This window comes from Misgurnus anguillicaudatus, chromosome 5 (assembly GCF_027580225.2).
Source record: "Misgurnus anguillicaudatus chromosome 5, ASM2758022v2, whole genome shotgun sequence".
NCBI lineage: Eukaryota > Metazoa > Chordata > Actinopteri > Cypriniformes > Cobitidae > Misgurnus > Misgurnus anguillicaudatus.
The window spans coordinates 32,311,251-32,327,323 of record NC_073341.2 but is presented as its reverse complement, the minus strand read 5'-3'; the positions used below and the strand labels follow the sequence as shown (position 1 = coordinate 32,327,323).

Genomic DNA, 16,073 nt, shown 5'->3' with positions numbered 1-16,073 from the left:
TCGTTATAGTTATAATGTGAACGGCCCTTCAGTGCTTGTATGATGAATGCGGATACTGTATGAACGATATAGTTATAAATATCCGGATAAGTTACGGCTGGCAATAAGGACGGATCTTTACTTAAGGCTACTGGGTCTATTTGATATGGTTCCACAATAATCAAGCTCATCTTCTCTTAATACAGACGAGATTAAGCCATTAGGCTACTGCTCCCCTCAACTCAAATGTACGTGCGGCTAGGGGCAGGACAGATGTTATGTCAACAAGATGGCCGCGGCTAGCGACTTCCGGTGTTTGCGAATAAGCCCTATACTGACGTAGGGTTGCAACACAGTTAATAAAAAGTTAATCGTAACAAATAAAAAAAAAGAAAAAAATATCTTATATACAGATAGAGCGCACAAATAATATGGCTGCAGAAGACTTATAATATATAGTACAGGATCTTATGCATACATCTTTTGGTGCTTTTCATTTTAAACTGAACAGCCTCAATTCCCTTCACTTTCATTATATGGAATTTCATTATATTTTCATTATATGTGTTCCAAAAAATATATATATAAAGTAATACCAGTTTGGAGAAAAATTAAGACCATTTAGAATTCATTTTTGGATGACTCCTACACTTTTAGTCACAGGTTGTTTAAGGAACCAATTCTTTCTTATCTTTATATAGTCTGAAAGATCTTCAACTGCCCTTTGGGCAACAAAATTTGTTTTGTGTCTGTTCTTTATTACACGGCTCGTTGGAATGCTTGATTCTGATTGGCCAGTTGCGACATTTGCAGGTTTGTTATTCCTTAGCACAATCCATTGAATCTGATTAGACCATTAGCATCACGCTCAAAAATGATTAAAAAGTTTCAACATTTTTTCATATTTAAAACTTTGCTGCCGTAACATGGCTGCAGCAGGCGCAATGATATTACGCAGTGCAGTGCCCAAAAATAGTCCCCAGGATTTTAAGTTACAATGGGACTATTTTCAGGCGCTGCGTAATATAATTGCGCCTGCTACAGCCATGTTAAGACAGAAAAGTCATTGATTATTATGCCAGAATGAGAGTATAGTTCCTACCATACCGGCCTAGAAAATTGCAATTTTTATTTTCTGTCGGTCTTAGTACACGATGTAACAGAAGTTTTAAATAGGAAAAATATTGAAACTCTTTGGTTATTTTTTAGCGTGGTGCTAATGGTCTAATCAGATTCAATGAATTATGCTAAGCTATGCTAAAAGTGTTAGCACCAGACCCGGAGATCAGCTGAATGGATTCCAAAATGGTAAAAATCACATTTTTAACTCTAGGGGAGCTGAAAAATGAGCATATTTTCAACAAAAGTGGAGTGTCCCTTCAAATAGTACTTGCATAGTGATTAGTTGGTTTCTGACCTGTAGTTTCCCAGGTAAACGCCATCGGGGTTGAGCATGGGTACGATTTTAAAGACGACATGATCACGCAGGACCTGCGCGATGGGATGCTGGCTGACCAGAAAGTCAATCACACCTGCAGAAAACACCAGATGAAAACAAACGCGCACAATGAAAGGTCCATCCACCATCAAATTTAGTTTGAAAGCCAAAAATAATTGGACAATACAAAGAATTACAACATCAGAGACATACATCTCCAGTCAATACAAATGGGATAGACCAGACAACACAAACAAAAAGAGACAGACAGAGATCTATGCAGCGAAGTAACAGAAAGAGAGAGAAAGAGAGACATGCAAAGAGAATAAAGCATGTCAATAGTGTGGTCACTTCCTGTCCTTCAGACCGTCCTGTGCTTAGAGCAAATAATTGACAGGTAAATAAGAAACAATGAGAGAGAGAGAGAGAGAGAGAGAGAGAGCAGACCCCTTCTCATTTCCCCCTCTTTCTCAATCCCTAACCCATTCTGTCCCACTCATTAGTGCTAATGGAGGCATAACAAGCTCTCTAATTGAGTCAATGTGGCACAGAGGCAGACCACACCGCTATGCTATCTAATTGCTTGAAGTTCTGATATTTATTCATGCATAGCCGTACGGCGTGTGTATTATTAAGGTGGCCGGGCAGGTGACTTTGAAGGTTCATTTTGACCAAACTTCTATTAACCATAAAAAGCCTCTTCAGAATTACAGCAAGGCCAAACTCATTAATGAGCTGAGACTAAGAAAAGAGACGCACAGAAGGCCCTATGTTATTTGGCAACACACAGTGGTGATGGACTGATATCATTTGTGCTGCGGTCGATACCATCGCTGATATCTATAGCGGAGAGTGTCAGATTGCTGATGTAATGGAGATGCATACAGTGCAAACTCTCAGAGTCATATATCGTATAGAAATTATGGGCACTGGTATTGTTTATTAATCTGGGACAAAATGAAAAAATTAAAAAGATTCTCACTATTTCTAGTTCACTAATTGAACATTTTACATTAACATACAAGTTGGCCTAAATATGTGACAATAAGATAACAAAAAAATCAGTTTTTGCTTCCATTGACGCACATCAGATGCTCTTTCAAATATTATCAAAGCATGCTGGGAAAAATATACATCATCAGGTTTTGTACAAACATGTGGATTTCATGCCATCTGGAGTGCATACTGTCACATATGCATAAAACTGCATCAGAATGCAGTCTATATACATATACCGCAATATTGCAGATGGTATCTAAACCACATTTGCATATGCATCATATTTTAAGCCTGCCCTATAATATTAATTTTCACATAGTTTGTCCTAAGGACATTGCAATAACAACTAATGCTTATACAGTATATAACTCACATGCACTACATTGCAACTGCAACAACTTTATAATAAATACAATAAGAAAATCCATAATAATTGGTGCATTTGGCAGATGCTATAGTGTAGGGATGAATGACAATTAATTGCGATTAATCTATAGCAGAATAAAAGTTTTTGTTTACATCATATATGTGTGTGAACTGTGTATAATAACTTAAATATAAATATTTAATTTATAAATAAATAAATAAATACACACACATGCATGTATATATTTAAGAAATGTTTACATACATTTGTATATTTATGTATAATTTATATTATAAATAAATATTAATAGTTAATATATAAATTAATATTTTTTCTTAAAATTATACATGCATGTTTTGCATATTTATATATACATAATTATTATCCACAGTTCACACACATATATGATTTAAACAAAAACTTTTATTTAGCTATAGATTAATCGCGATTAATCGTTATGCATCCCTACGTAAAGTGCATTTAAAATATACATTTGGTTTGTCAGTACATAATGTCTTATATGTATATGTAAAATTTAAATTATATATAAATACTTAATATATAAATATATATTTTTCTTAAAATTATACATGCATGTGTGCATATTTATAATTTTTATACACAGTTCACACACATATATGATTTAAACAAAAACTTTTATTTTGCTATAGATTAATCGCGATTAATCGTAATGCATTCCTATGTTACGTGCATTTAAAATATACATTTGGTTTGTCAGTACATAATGTGTTATTTGTATATTTATTTATAATTTATATTATATATAAATACTTTATATATAAATATATATTTTTTCTTAAAATTATACATGCATGTGTGCATATTTATAATTTTTATACACAGTTCACACACATATATGACTTAAACAAAAACTTTTATTCTGCCATAGATTAATCACGATTAATCGTTATGCATCCCTACAATAGTGCATTAAAATATAAATTTGGTTTGTCAGTACAGTATGTGTTATTTGTATATTTATGTATAATTTATATTATATATAAATACTTAATATATAATATATATATTTTTCTTAAAATTATGCATGCATGTGTGCATATTTATAATTATACACAGTTCAGACACATATATGATTTAAACAAGAACTGTTATTCTGCTATAGATTAATCGCGATTAATCGTTATGCATCTCTACTATAGTGCCTTTAAAATATAAATTTGGTTTGTCAGTACAGTATATGTGTGTTTCTGGGTTTGAACTCAGAACCTTTGTGTTGCTAACGCAAGTGGAACAATTTAATTTTAATGAATTCATTTTAATAGGAATTAAACATTTTAAAAGCTACTCATTATTGTTTTATTATTGTACTTTAAACAAAAAAATGTTTGAGATCAAGGGTTTTTTAGGAAAGTCTTTCTGTCATAACGCAGAGTTTTGCTGTATAGCTGATGTTCTTGATGGAATTGCCTTTGAAATCTGGGCATTTTGTCAGAATGTTGTGTCAGCAGGCGCTGCGCCCCGTGACAGGTAAGGTCTTTGAATCACCGGCTTTAAACAGATTTAGGAGTGATGCATAGAAAGTAAGTTGACACATCCTCTAATCTGCAGTACACTCCCTGACCTCCACTCGACAGAATCAAACTTATAAAATACAAAAGAAAAACTGTTCAGATGAAACATAAAGGTCAGTGTTTTGTATCTCAACATCTCCATACTGTTGGAATCCGAATGCGTGTCGAGGAATGACGAGGTCTTACCATGACAGATGAAGGAAGCAGGTGATTCTCCAGGATGAACGCGGGCCGTGAGAAACACCACCCGTTTTTCTCGCTCTTGGTTCAGATGGGCTGCAACAGAAACACAAGGGCGCACAGAAAGGTTATTCTCAGCAGGTAGGGGTCCTGGCAGGACGATGCATTTGTGGTCAGGAGCCATATGTCTGAGCCATGGAAACCCAGTATGACAGCACAGGAGTGACGGGAAATGTCAGAGCTAATGGAGACTCCACAGGAGCACAAAACACAACCAGCTACTGAACTCAAGAGCATACAAGCTGTGGTTGGAAAATTAAGACTTTAAAGATGATTTATTCAATACTCTGCTATAAAGGGATGGAAATTCTGTCATCATTTACTCACCTTCATGTTGTTACGAACATGTTTAAAAAAAAATTTGTTCTGCTGAACATAAAAGCCCTATTCGAACGGGATTAGTTTTAAGGGGTAGATGGCATAATGTAATTTTATCACAGGATGTCTGTAATATTGATGGTCAATTCGGACGGGATTAGAAATCTCAGTAAAACATTCAGAAGTGGGAGGGGTAACTCAATTGCGCAGTGCTTCACCTCTCTCGTCGTCATGTGCACATTACCTTGCTTCCTAATATCACATGTGCAAACAACATGACAAAAAACTGTATCGCTTTTACTCGTACTTTTAAACTTGGTGTTTCGGGTAGTAACCCGAGCACAAAAAGAACTACAAAAATCTGCATACCAAAAAGAACTACAAAAATCTGCATACCAAAAAGAACTACAAAAATCTGCATACGTCACTCTCTCCACTTCTTCAAATTCGGACGTGAGAGCGCAACTATTTATTTTCCTGATGTTTTTGTAATGGCCGAAGCAGCAACTAAGAAAAAGAAACCTTGTCGGTTTTTGCTGACTTGGCTGTCATGTTTTTGGACTAGTAAGTAATGTTATATTGCTTGCATATATAAATCCTGTCTGGCGCCCGAACACTATTTTTTTAAGGCTACTTGGAGAGTGTAGAGAGAGACTTATATCACGTGACACTGCTGACGTTTCAGGGGTTTTCTATACGTATCACTTCTTTATATGGGCAGTTTCCCCGGAAAACCCCGCCCACCCGTCAATCAGCGGGAGATGCTAGAACTTGCAAACATCTTATCACGCGACAGTTTTGTTTGATTTCAAAACTCAACAATGGCATGAAAGAAGAAGTGTGTTTTTGGATGTAGGGAAAAGAAAGTCAGCCTTATGGAAACAATGGATATAGTTTTTTATCCAGGGTAGCAGCGGAGTTTTGCGTGTGTTTGATCCGATGGATTTTCCCAACTGGATCATGACGAGTTGCACGCGATAAGTAGGACTTCTGTCTCATGTTGGAAATAGGCGTGTGCATATTATATAAAAGACACGAACATGTAGTGAATCATAAGTTATAAGTGTTGTATAGTGCTGCATGACTCGTACTCGCTCCTCCAGCGGTATAACTCCTCCTTCTTCATTTTTTCGTACGTTATCGGAAAGATTCTGAAAGGCTAATCTTTCTTTTATAAATCTGATTAGCTAAAGACTCTTCGTGTCAGGACTCTGCCACGAGAGTCTGTTTTATATTTATGTTTTATAGTGGTGGCAGGGTTCTGACAGTCTCTTGTTTCGTGTGGAGGCTCATGCCTTGTTTATTGTGGCATGTGCCATTGGTGTCTCGTTCCTAGTCCCCGCCCCCTTGTTCTCCCTGTTAATTATTCATTATCAGTTTATCCCATTCACCTGTGTTGCCCTCGTTATCTTGTTTAGTTTCCCTATTTAATCTCCTCTTCTCTCTTGTCTTGTGCTGGGTCATTGTGTACTGATGTGCATTATAGTGTTTGTTTATTCCAGTTTAAATGTAACATCAGAGTCTAGTTGATTTAGTGTTTTGTCAGTGTCTTTGAAAATCATATTTAATGTTGTGTTGCCCCCATGTGGGCTTTTGTTTTCAGTGTTCTATGTTAAATAAATGTTCAGTGTTCGCTTCCCCGACATCGTCTGCGTTTGGGTTTCCTTGTTCTTCGTCTGTTCCTCACACTTCAGAGATAAAAAGGATGTAATACTTCTCTATAGGTACTCCAGATTAATATCAGAAATGCAGAAACAGCGTGTGTTACGTGAGCTTTAAGAGAAAACATTTGCATGAAAAAAAAACTTGTTACTGATGAGTTTTTATGTTAATTTGCAATACCGCGATTATCCACTAGAAGGCACATTTACCCAATTTATAAAAAACTGAAGCAAAAAAAAAGATTTAATAATTTTAAACTCTGTGTATGTTTTGATAATCGTTCTGAATATGATCTTTAACAAGATTTCTTCACAAAAATGCAATTATTTCAGCTTTTTGCTAAACAATTTGTATTTTCTTAGAAAAATTTAAGAGTTTATAAGCAAAGAAAAAAATATAGATAGGATGAAAGTTTTTTCCATGTTTTGTTTGTTTATTTGTTTGCTTTAGGGCTGTCAAAAGATTAATCGCGATTAATCGCATCCAAAATAAAAGTTTGTGTTTACATAACATATGTGTGTGTAGCAGTGTTGGGGGTAACGCATTACAAGTAACTTGAGTTACGTAATAATATTACTTTTCTAAAGTAACGAGTAAAGTAACGCATTACTTTTTAAATGTACACATTAATATTTGAGTTACTTTTTCAAAAAAGTAACTCAAGTTACTTTTTTAGTTTAATTAATTTGATTAAAAAATATGTACTGAATTAAACTAAACGTATGCACTCTCTGTGCCTGTGTGGAAACATTTTGAGTCAGAAACTGAGATGGCAGGCCAGAGCTAAACATTTTTGTGATGAAATATGCAATTTCTGAATGCAGAACTTTTCAGTCATAAAAACACCTGCAAGGCCTGAAAGTGATCAAGCTTTAGCCAAGAAAAAGTAACGCAAAAGTAACTAAAAGTAACGTAAGCATTACTTTCCATGAAAAGTAACTAAGTAATGCAATTAGTTACTTTTTTTGGGAGTAACTTAATATTGTAATGCATTACTTTTAAAAGTAACTTTCCCCAACACTGGTGTGTAGTGTGTATAATTATTATTTATATATAAAAACACACACAGTCGTGTGTATATATATTTTTTAAATTGTTTATATTTATATATAACATATTTATATTTCTATATAATATAAATTATATAAATGTATATACAGTATATAAAATGTTTTAGAGTTACATGCAAATATTTCTTAAATATATACATGAATGTGTGTATTTACATAATATTTACACACAGTACACACACATCAGTTATGTAAACACAAACTTTTATTTTGGACGCGATTAATCGCAATTAATCTTTTGACAGCTCTAGTTTGCTTATAGTTTGTTTGAAAGCAGAGGGTCTGTTCTTTCATTTGATATATTTGTATGTTTATATATTTTTAGAAGAAAATTTTCCTGGAATGCATTTTTTGAAAAGCTGACGGGCAACATTTCAACAACAACAACAAAAGGCTGACGGAGAATGAGTTAAGATACAGTAGCAAACTGTTTACATTACATTCAATCATTAGCAGACAGTTTATTTTAAGCGACTTACAAATGAGAGAGCATTTTACATTTTGTCTGTTTAATTGTGTCAAGGAGATGGACAATGGTAATGCAAAACTACTGTAGATTACTCAAGGGTTGGTTAAAATGTGTCTACAGCCTATTAACATTATAAATAGACTTCAAGGAAAAATAAAACTGCAGGACATGGCTTTAAAGTTTTTTCCTTTAAAAGTTTTTGTGTATATAGGAAAAGGCACAATTTTAAGCAGAAGTAACTGTCTGTATAAATGAATTCCCTCATTACAGATACAATAATGACTCTCAGATCTGTTTTCCTCTCCTCCTTTCACAGTCCCAAAGGATACAGAGATGAATTTAATGTACCATAAATCAAATCAGAGCCTCTTTGTGCACAATTTCGGTTGTGAATGAAATGGGGAATACCATTCAAGGTAATGAAAAGCAAGGCTGGAGTGCCAACAAAAGCACCTGTTTAAAAGTCGGATGCGCTTCCAGACTAAGAGGCGAGCATATTTCAGATTCTGAGCGTTTGGTTGCTTTGGGCGGGACGTTACAATACCAAAAAAAAGAGAAATTATCTGGCCTTGCAGTTTTTTCTCGGATCGGCTGTACCGTGGGTTGTCCAAATGTGTACGTCAGAAATAACTATTTTCAATGCAAGCAAGAAAATCACATAATGGCGAACAGGGCAGCAAAGCACATCAGTTTCCCACACATAGACCTGTGGGCAGATGCAGACACACATAAAATATGTCTTGTTGTTTTTTGTCATTCACCACAAATATGATAAAAATACGAAACTATTTGTCTTTCAAATAATATGGATGATTATGTTCCATATATGACTGCTGATTCAAGATGACAAATAGATGTGTGTGGAAATAACTGTCTACAAAAAGACCGCGTGTGTGTTTGTGTCTGGGGAATATCTATAGAATTAATAAGGTACACACACATACACACACGCTGATGGCTCAGCAGTCTGAAGAATAGCAGAACACGGGTCAATCCACAAAGATATCCCCCTCACTTCTAGAGTTGACCGCGAATGAAACATTAAAATATCCATATGCATTATTCAGCAGGCTCCTTCTGAATATTATATCCATCCATCACTAGCTGTAAAGACAAGCATGGCCTAATACATTATGTCTGTGGTAACTCGGGCTCCCACGGGTCTGTCTTAAAGTCTGGAAGGGATTGCAAATGGTGAAGGGAAATGATTAGAACTGTGCTTGTGGGAAAAAAACTGAATCCAGCTACCAGACCTGCGATCATTGTCGCATTTTTGCACTAAAGGCAGTTCAGAAAAACCTGTCATCTAAGATTCTCAGAGGTCCTCTTTTACACGGAGCAAGAAAAACTACCTCTGCAGAAATTTACCAGAGCTTCTAACAAAACGACATAGTCGCTATTGCTACTAGAATGTAACTGAGGCAAAATGTATCACTTCTATCATCACAAAAAGAAATGATAAAATGGATAGTTTCGGTCCTGGATGCTGATTGGTCGATACAGTGAAACTGTACCATGGTAGGTCTATAATGCACATAATAGTAACAGCTATGATGTAATGTAAAACACATGTTCACACAAAACTGTGTATAATGTATCAAAGTGCAGCCCTCATGGAATAACATCCTGTAATTTATGTATATGCATGAGTAATATTTTTATTTAGGAACTATTTACCAAAATAATGAGGTTGGGCTAAATAGTGAATCATGATTTAAATGCTGATGCATGAACATATAGATTGTTACTAAATTAAACAAAATGGCAAAATAGAAGACACACTGTTCAAGGACACACACAATTATTATTATTTTACAGTGTCTGAAAAAATGATCACAATATGTACACCCCAGCACTCCCTTTCAAAAAGTATAGCTTTGCTCCTACACTGTAAAAACTTAAAAACGTACATTTTTGTCACTTTAATTAAAACACTTAAATGGGACATAATCATTAAAATCTGACTTTTTCCATGTTTAAGTGCTATAATTGGGTCCCCCGGGGTTGTATCATCATAGAAAATGTGATTAAGATCAACCCAGTAACTTAGTTTTGGTAAACCATTCTCAGCAAGCATGTGAAAAAAAAGGAATTGAAATTTGGCTCCCCTTGTGATGTCAGAAGGGGACAATACCGCCCCTTAATCTGCACTATCCAACCATGTCACTGCCATTTAGTGCAGAGATCAGCTCATTTGCATTTAAAAGAAAACACCTCAAAAGGGCACATTTTTGCTCACACCTACAAAGTGGCAAATGTTTAATTTTATGTAATAATAAATTATCTATATGGTATTTTGAGCTAGAACTTTACATACGTATTCTGGGGACACAAAGATTTATCTTTAAAAAGTCTTGTGAAATGTCTCCTTTAAAGTGAAAAAACTTAAATCTGTAAAACCCCAAAAAATGATGCTATTTCCACTTAAATTTTACACTTAAAATAAGATAAAATAAAAAATTAAAATAAAATAAAAAAATTTAAAATTTAAGTAATGCTGGGCAAAAATTAATCGCGATTAATCGCAAACAAAATAAAAGTGATTTTTAGCATAATATACAAGTGTGTGCTGTGTGTAATTATTATGTATATATAAATACACACACATTTATGTATGTATTTAAGAAACATTTACATGTGTATATATATTTATTTATATTTTAATATATTATATATAAATGTTAAAAATTATATATAATTTTTTTCTGATATGTATGTGAGTGTGTTTAAATATACACAATAATTACACACAGCACACACACATACATCATGCAAAAATAAACTTTTACTTTGTATGCGATTAATCGCGATTAATCTTTGCCCAGCACTAAATTTAAAGACGTTTTTAAGATGTCAAATAAATTTTTGGTGTCCCCAGAGCACATATGTGAAGGCTTTAGCTCAAAATACCATATAGATAATTCATTATAACATGTTACAATTGCCACTTGTAGGTGTGAGCAGAAATGTGCCGTTTTGGGTGTGTCCTTTTAAAGGCAAATGAGCTGATCAAATATAAACACTGATCACCATGATGGTGGTTTGTTGCAATTTAAACTCAATTGTGCTTTTCTCTGCACTAAATGGCAGTGCTGTGGTTGGATAGTTCAGATTAAGGGGTGGGATTATTATAATAAGAGCTCCTTATGACATCATAAGGGGAGCCAAAATTCAACTACCTATTTTTTCATGTGCTTGTAGAGAATGGTTTACCAAAACTAAGTTACTGGGTTGAACTTTTTCACATTTTCTAGGTTGATAGAAGCACTGGGGACCCAATCATAGCACTTAAACATGGAAAAAGTCAGATTTTCATGACATGGCCCCTTTAAGTTAATCCAACGTTTACTTTTTACAGCGTAAAGAGATTATTTTAAAATACAATTTTTTAAAGTTACATATTGGTAACAAATGTATACATAACTGTACCTAATGGAACATATCAGGACCTTATCAAAAGGGGACTGCCCCAATGACAGCGATGGTACATATTTTGACCATTTTTCTAACGTTGTAGTAATAAAAACACAAAAACACCATGCTCTGGGGCACCAGCTCTAATTGAGGTTTCTCTTAAAAGAGAGAAAAATATGACAATAACAATAAAATAAGATTTTATGTTATGTTATGGTTGCATTTCCAAACAACATTTTAACTTTATATCTTAAAAACTATGCCTGGAAACCTATTACAACTTCAGTGTCGGGTCATTTAAACTTACTACTTTAAAACAAATAGCTCATAAAAATCAAATTGATCTTAATACGCAGCATCTTGTTGTCAAATGCACTGTCTAAATATGTAGAAATGATCATACTTTGCAAAAATAAGAAACAAAGTAGCATATGTAAAAATTCACATTATGAGAACAAGCACACCATGTGTTTAAAACATTATGATGGTGACAACAGTAGCCTATAATTTATAAATCCAAACCTTATTCCTTATTTCTGGGTGTCATTCTGCACCCCTTTGGTTTTATTGGGCATAATCTATGCTTGACTACACAAGGTGCAGCCGGAAACCACACTGCAGTGAACAGATGATTATCTATCATGTAAAGCAACTGTTACCACATGGATGCACACAGAGCCCTCCCATAGGACTGGCTTGTCGTGTATGGTTGGTCAATAATATATCACAGTCTCTCTCACCGTGTCCTAAACGACTCCAGTGATCGTTTAGCTCATTGCTATGTACACAAGCCTAATATCTTATTGATCCCATCTGGGTTTGTGCTGAGCCGGAGGAAATGCTGATTGCCGCTATGCAACGTTTACCCATATATATTCTAATCTGCTTCCTAGGGACCTGAAAAATACTCGAGCATGGGCTGCAATCATAAAACAGTTGAATTTTAAGATAAATATACTCTCTCTCTGTCCTTCACAGAGATGAATGGCTTTGCCATTCAGAAATCTCGACGGAGACGCTCGGGCATTTGAAATGTGAGTGCTTGCATTGGACGTGGCACCGGGGCTCTTATAAATCCTGACCCACCGCAACACGCCGAGGGTTGTAAAACAATGCAGCGATTTCCAAAAAAAATGCTGGAGGCAAACGGCACATTAAGATGTAGGACAGATGGAGAGAGAGCTGTATCTTTATGTTGTGCTGTGCCTATAGACTTCCCCATCCGTCCCCAGCCATTAACACAAACAACCATGAGATGCGTCATTACGAATCACTTGCAGCCATTCCATACGGAGGTAATATGTTCATATTGTCAGTATTTTTATCTTTGCTTTCCAGACAAACGTTTGCCTTTATGTTGCTCTTTTATTAGAAAGGCTGCACAATACACAGCTGCCGTTGCATCTTCTGACCTGCAGGTGATGCTAAAGATCAACGGCAGGCTGGTAAAGTCCCCATGCAACACATCTGATCATTTGCTACCCACAGCCCTGCAAAGGCAGAAAAAACTCTTACAAAACAAGACAAATGTGCTTTAGCAATCGGAGAAGTTTTTTTCTCTTCGCTTGTTTTGCTGCATCAGTGGTTTTATCTTACGCCATTTCCCTTCAACATCTGTCAGGCATCGTGACGCCTTAATGCACGGACGTTCCCTTGACCGATTTCATAATGCGTCGTACCTATAAGGACCCGGTGGGACATAAACAACTTTTCTCTTATAGAGAAGACGTGCTCCCAATTAAACCATAAAGCACCAGTAATGGGCTGACTCTGTTAAAAGAACCCCCTTCCACCGATCCATATTTCTTTTTTAATGGTGAGCCTGGCCTGGTGCTGGGAATCCTCATTTCACTTAAGACCTCACGACTCCAAATCATACGAAAGGTCAACGGCACCGTTCCCCTCCTCTACTGCTACCCACTTCCATTAGGAAAACGATGGGAAGCGAGAGACGTTCTGTGTTGACAACCTCGGTCGACACGGACACCTCAGCATTTCTCACCTGAGAGTACCGCCCGACGCAAGGAAATAAAATATTAAATGTGTATATTAAGATCGGGTGCGATAAATATGCCAATGCAGAGGTGTCTTTGACGAAAAGTGAAAAATCTAATGGATTTTGAAGGTTATGCAGATTGTGCAGTTTGTCTTTTTCTGGCGGTCGACGTGCCACTTTTAATGCAAACTGATAAGACATGAAAAGAGTCCTGATGTAACACAATAACATGGGATCTTTAAGAGAGCTGGAACTCAAGCAGAACAGATTTAGCAGAAATGGCAGCTTGGGTCTGTTAAGGGCAGGCTGAGTATGTTTTCGGCTTCAAAACCTTCAAAACTGAAAAAATTGTCAAAAAGTGGTCACTGGGGTAATACCCTTTGAAACGGTTCTAATATGTATAATTTAGTTACAGATACACTTGGTATCGATTTAAGGGGACCCTGTACTGATATGAATTCTTTAGGTGCATATGTGTAGAAAGACAAAAGACTAGACTAGGCTAAAAATAGAATAGAATAGACAGGGCTATAGAATGCTTAATTCTGATTGGTTGAGATATGTTCCATGGGTATGCATTATTTTTCAATACAGGCTGACCATCTGACCCATCAATTGTCTTAAAATATCCACCAGAGTAATATCTTAGCAATGTCTGTGGTAACTTTGGTATTAGCGGAATAATTGACTCGGGTCCTATTGCAGGGTTCCCACACCTTAGTTAACTTCAAATTCAAGGACCTTTTAATGACTTTCCAGGTCAAATACCCTCAAATTCAAGGACTAAATGTGGGGACACATTTCAAGTGAGAGCAAGGTTACATCATGTTACCTTTTTAGATACATTGTTACAGTTCCCTCTTGAGGGAACTTGCGCTGCGTCACTGCGGTGACACTTTGGAGACGCCTCCAGGGGTAAGTGCGTCTGAATGTGTATATCAAATTCAACCAATGGTGAGGCTTTACGACAAAGACAGGGTGACGCGGGAAGTATATCGCTATCTGAAATATTGCCAAAGATGGCGTTACAGGGACGCAGGAAGTATGGCAAGGAAGATGCAGCGTCTCGTTCCCTTCTTAGGGAACAACAGTTACATTCGTAACCAGAGACTTTTCATGTGTTTCACAACTATGCAAAAAAACATTTTGGTCTGAATCAACATTCGCATACAGAAGATATAAAGATTTAAAGTGAACAGTTTAGCACGTGTGCTTAAAAAGTCTAGAATTTTTATGATATTATCCTACACTACACATAGTGTGAATTTTTTTCCAGAAAACGTCTGGCATAAAATAGATTCAAGCATTTTTAATGACCCGTATCTTTGTATGTATATTTTCAAAAACTTCCCAGGGCCTTGAACTTTTTCCCCCAGATTCACAAACTTTCAAGGATTTCAAGGACCCGTGGGAACACAAATGTAACTTTCTCTTTAAAAGTTTACACATACACATTTTTCCGCATTTTTTGGTCTTTTTTTCTTTTTATTAAAAAATGTAAGTATAAACAAATATAAGCAGGTGTACAGAATATGGACGAGTGCAGGTGTAAACCAATATGTGCAGGCGAGTGCAAATATAAATAGATATGTACAGAATGTATAGAGTAAGGGTGAGTGCAATGTAAGCAGTTAGTTACAGAATGTATAGAAAAGGTTCTTTGTAGTGATGAGAGAAATGTTTATTCTAAGAACCGTGGACTGAATGGTTATTTGCGGACAGAAAAATGGCATTGCTGTGAAGAACCTTTTAGTAGCAATTTTATATTTAAGAGTACAGTTTCATTTCTCAATATACGTTCTTGTTTGTGTTTTTCTGGACTTGTGAAACATCATCAGTCGCGGCACAAGTACTGTTTTAATTTAAAGTTCACATCAAGCCAAGTTCACATAACATCCCTTAATGCGTTCTTGATCCGCCCATTTTATGGAGGATGCATCAAGAGGTGACTTGTGTGGATTTATGACAAACAAGTTTTCCGGAATGCATTTCGCGTCAATGGCAATGGAGTTTAAAACCTGAACAATATTCAAAATATGACTCTTTCTGTGTCATAAAATGTAGTTTTAAAAGCTGTTTAGTCGAGAATATAAATGAATAAACTTCTCTTCAAATCTGTTCTGGCCAGTTAGTAAAGATAGCGCCCATATAAAAATTTTCTCAGACGATTTCAGGTATGTAAATTTCAGGTGATCAATGGGTGGTCAGCGCCGTGTACACCACCAAGGGCAGCCTCATACGGCAAGTCCTTCTGAAATTTGCTGCTTGCTCAGTGCAGCTGCTCTGCTTTTCGGTGTCTGATGGTCAAACATGAAATATTCCCTTTGGATATATCTCACTGGTCTCATTAATTTATTTCTCTTTATTATTCATATGAAGTCTGTTGTTTGTTATTATGTTGTTAAAGTTAAGTTTCATAACTTAAATAATATATTTTCTATATACCCGTAACACTAGTAAATTACTTACCTTTGTACTTTAACTATTTTCTTGTGTTTATTTTATCTTGTACAAAACTTTTTGAAGTATAAAAAATAAATGGATGTGTTTTATATCACATTTCATTTT

General features: G+C 35.6%; 1 protein-coding gene across 2 annotated transcripts in view; it reads right to left on the bottom strand.

Annotated features, from left to right (window-relative positions):
- agbl4 (AGBL carboxypeptidase 4) overlaps positions 1–16,073 on the bottom strand; it is a 524,893-nt gene that overhangs the window by 64,255 nt on the left and 444,565 nt on the right. For both annotated transcript variants that reach the window (XM_055168759.2, XM_055168758.2), the window contains 2 exons: positions 4,523–4,612; positions 1,397–1,511 (listed from right to left, as the gene is read on the bottom strand). In XM_055168759.2, the coding sequence (XP_055024734.1) occupies positions 1,397–1,511; positions 4,523–4,612 (205 nt within the window). The remainder of the gene's footprint in view (positions 1–1,396; positions 1,512–4,522; positions 4,613–16,073) is intronic.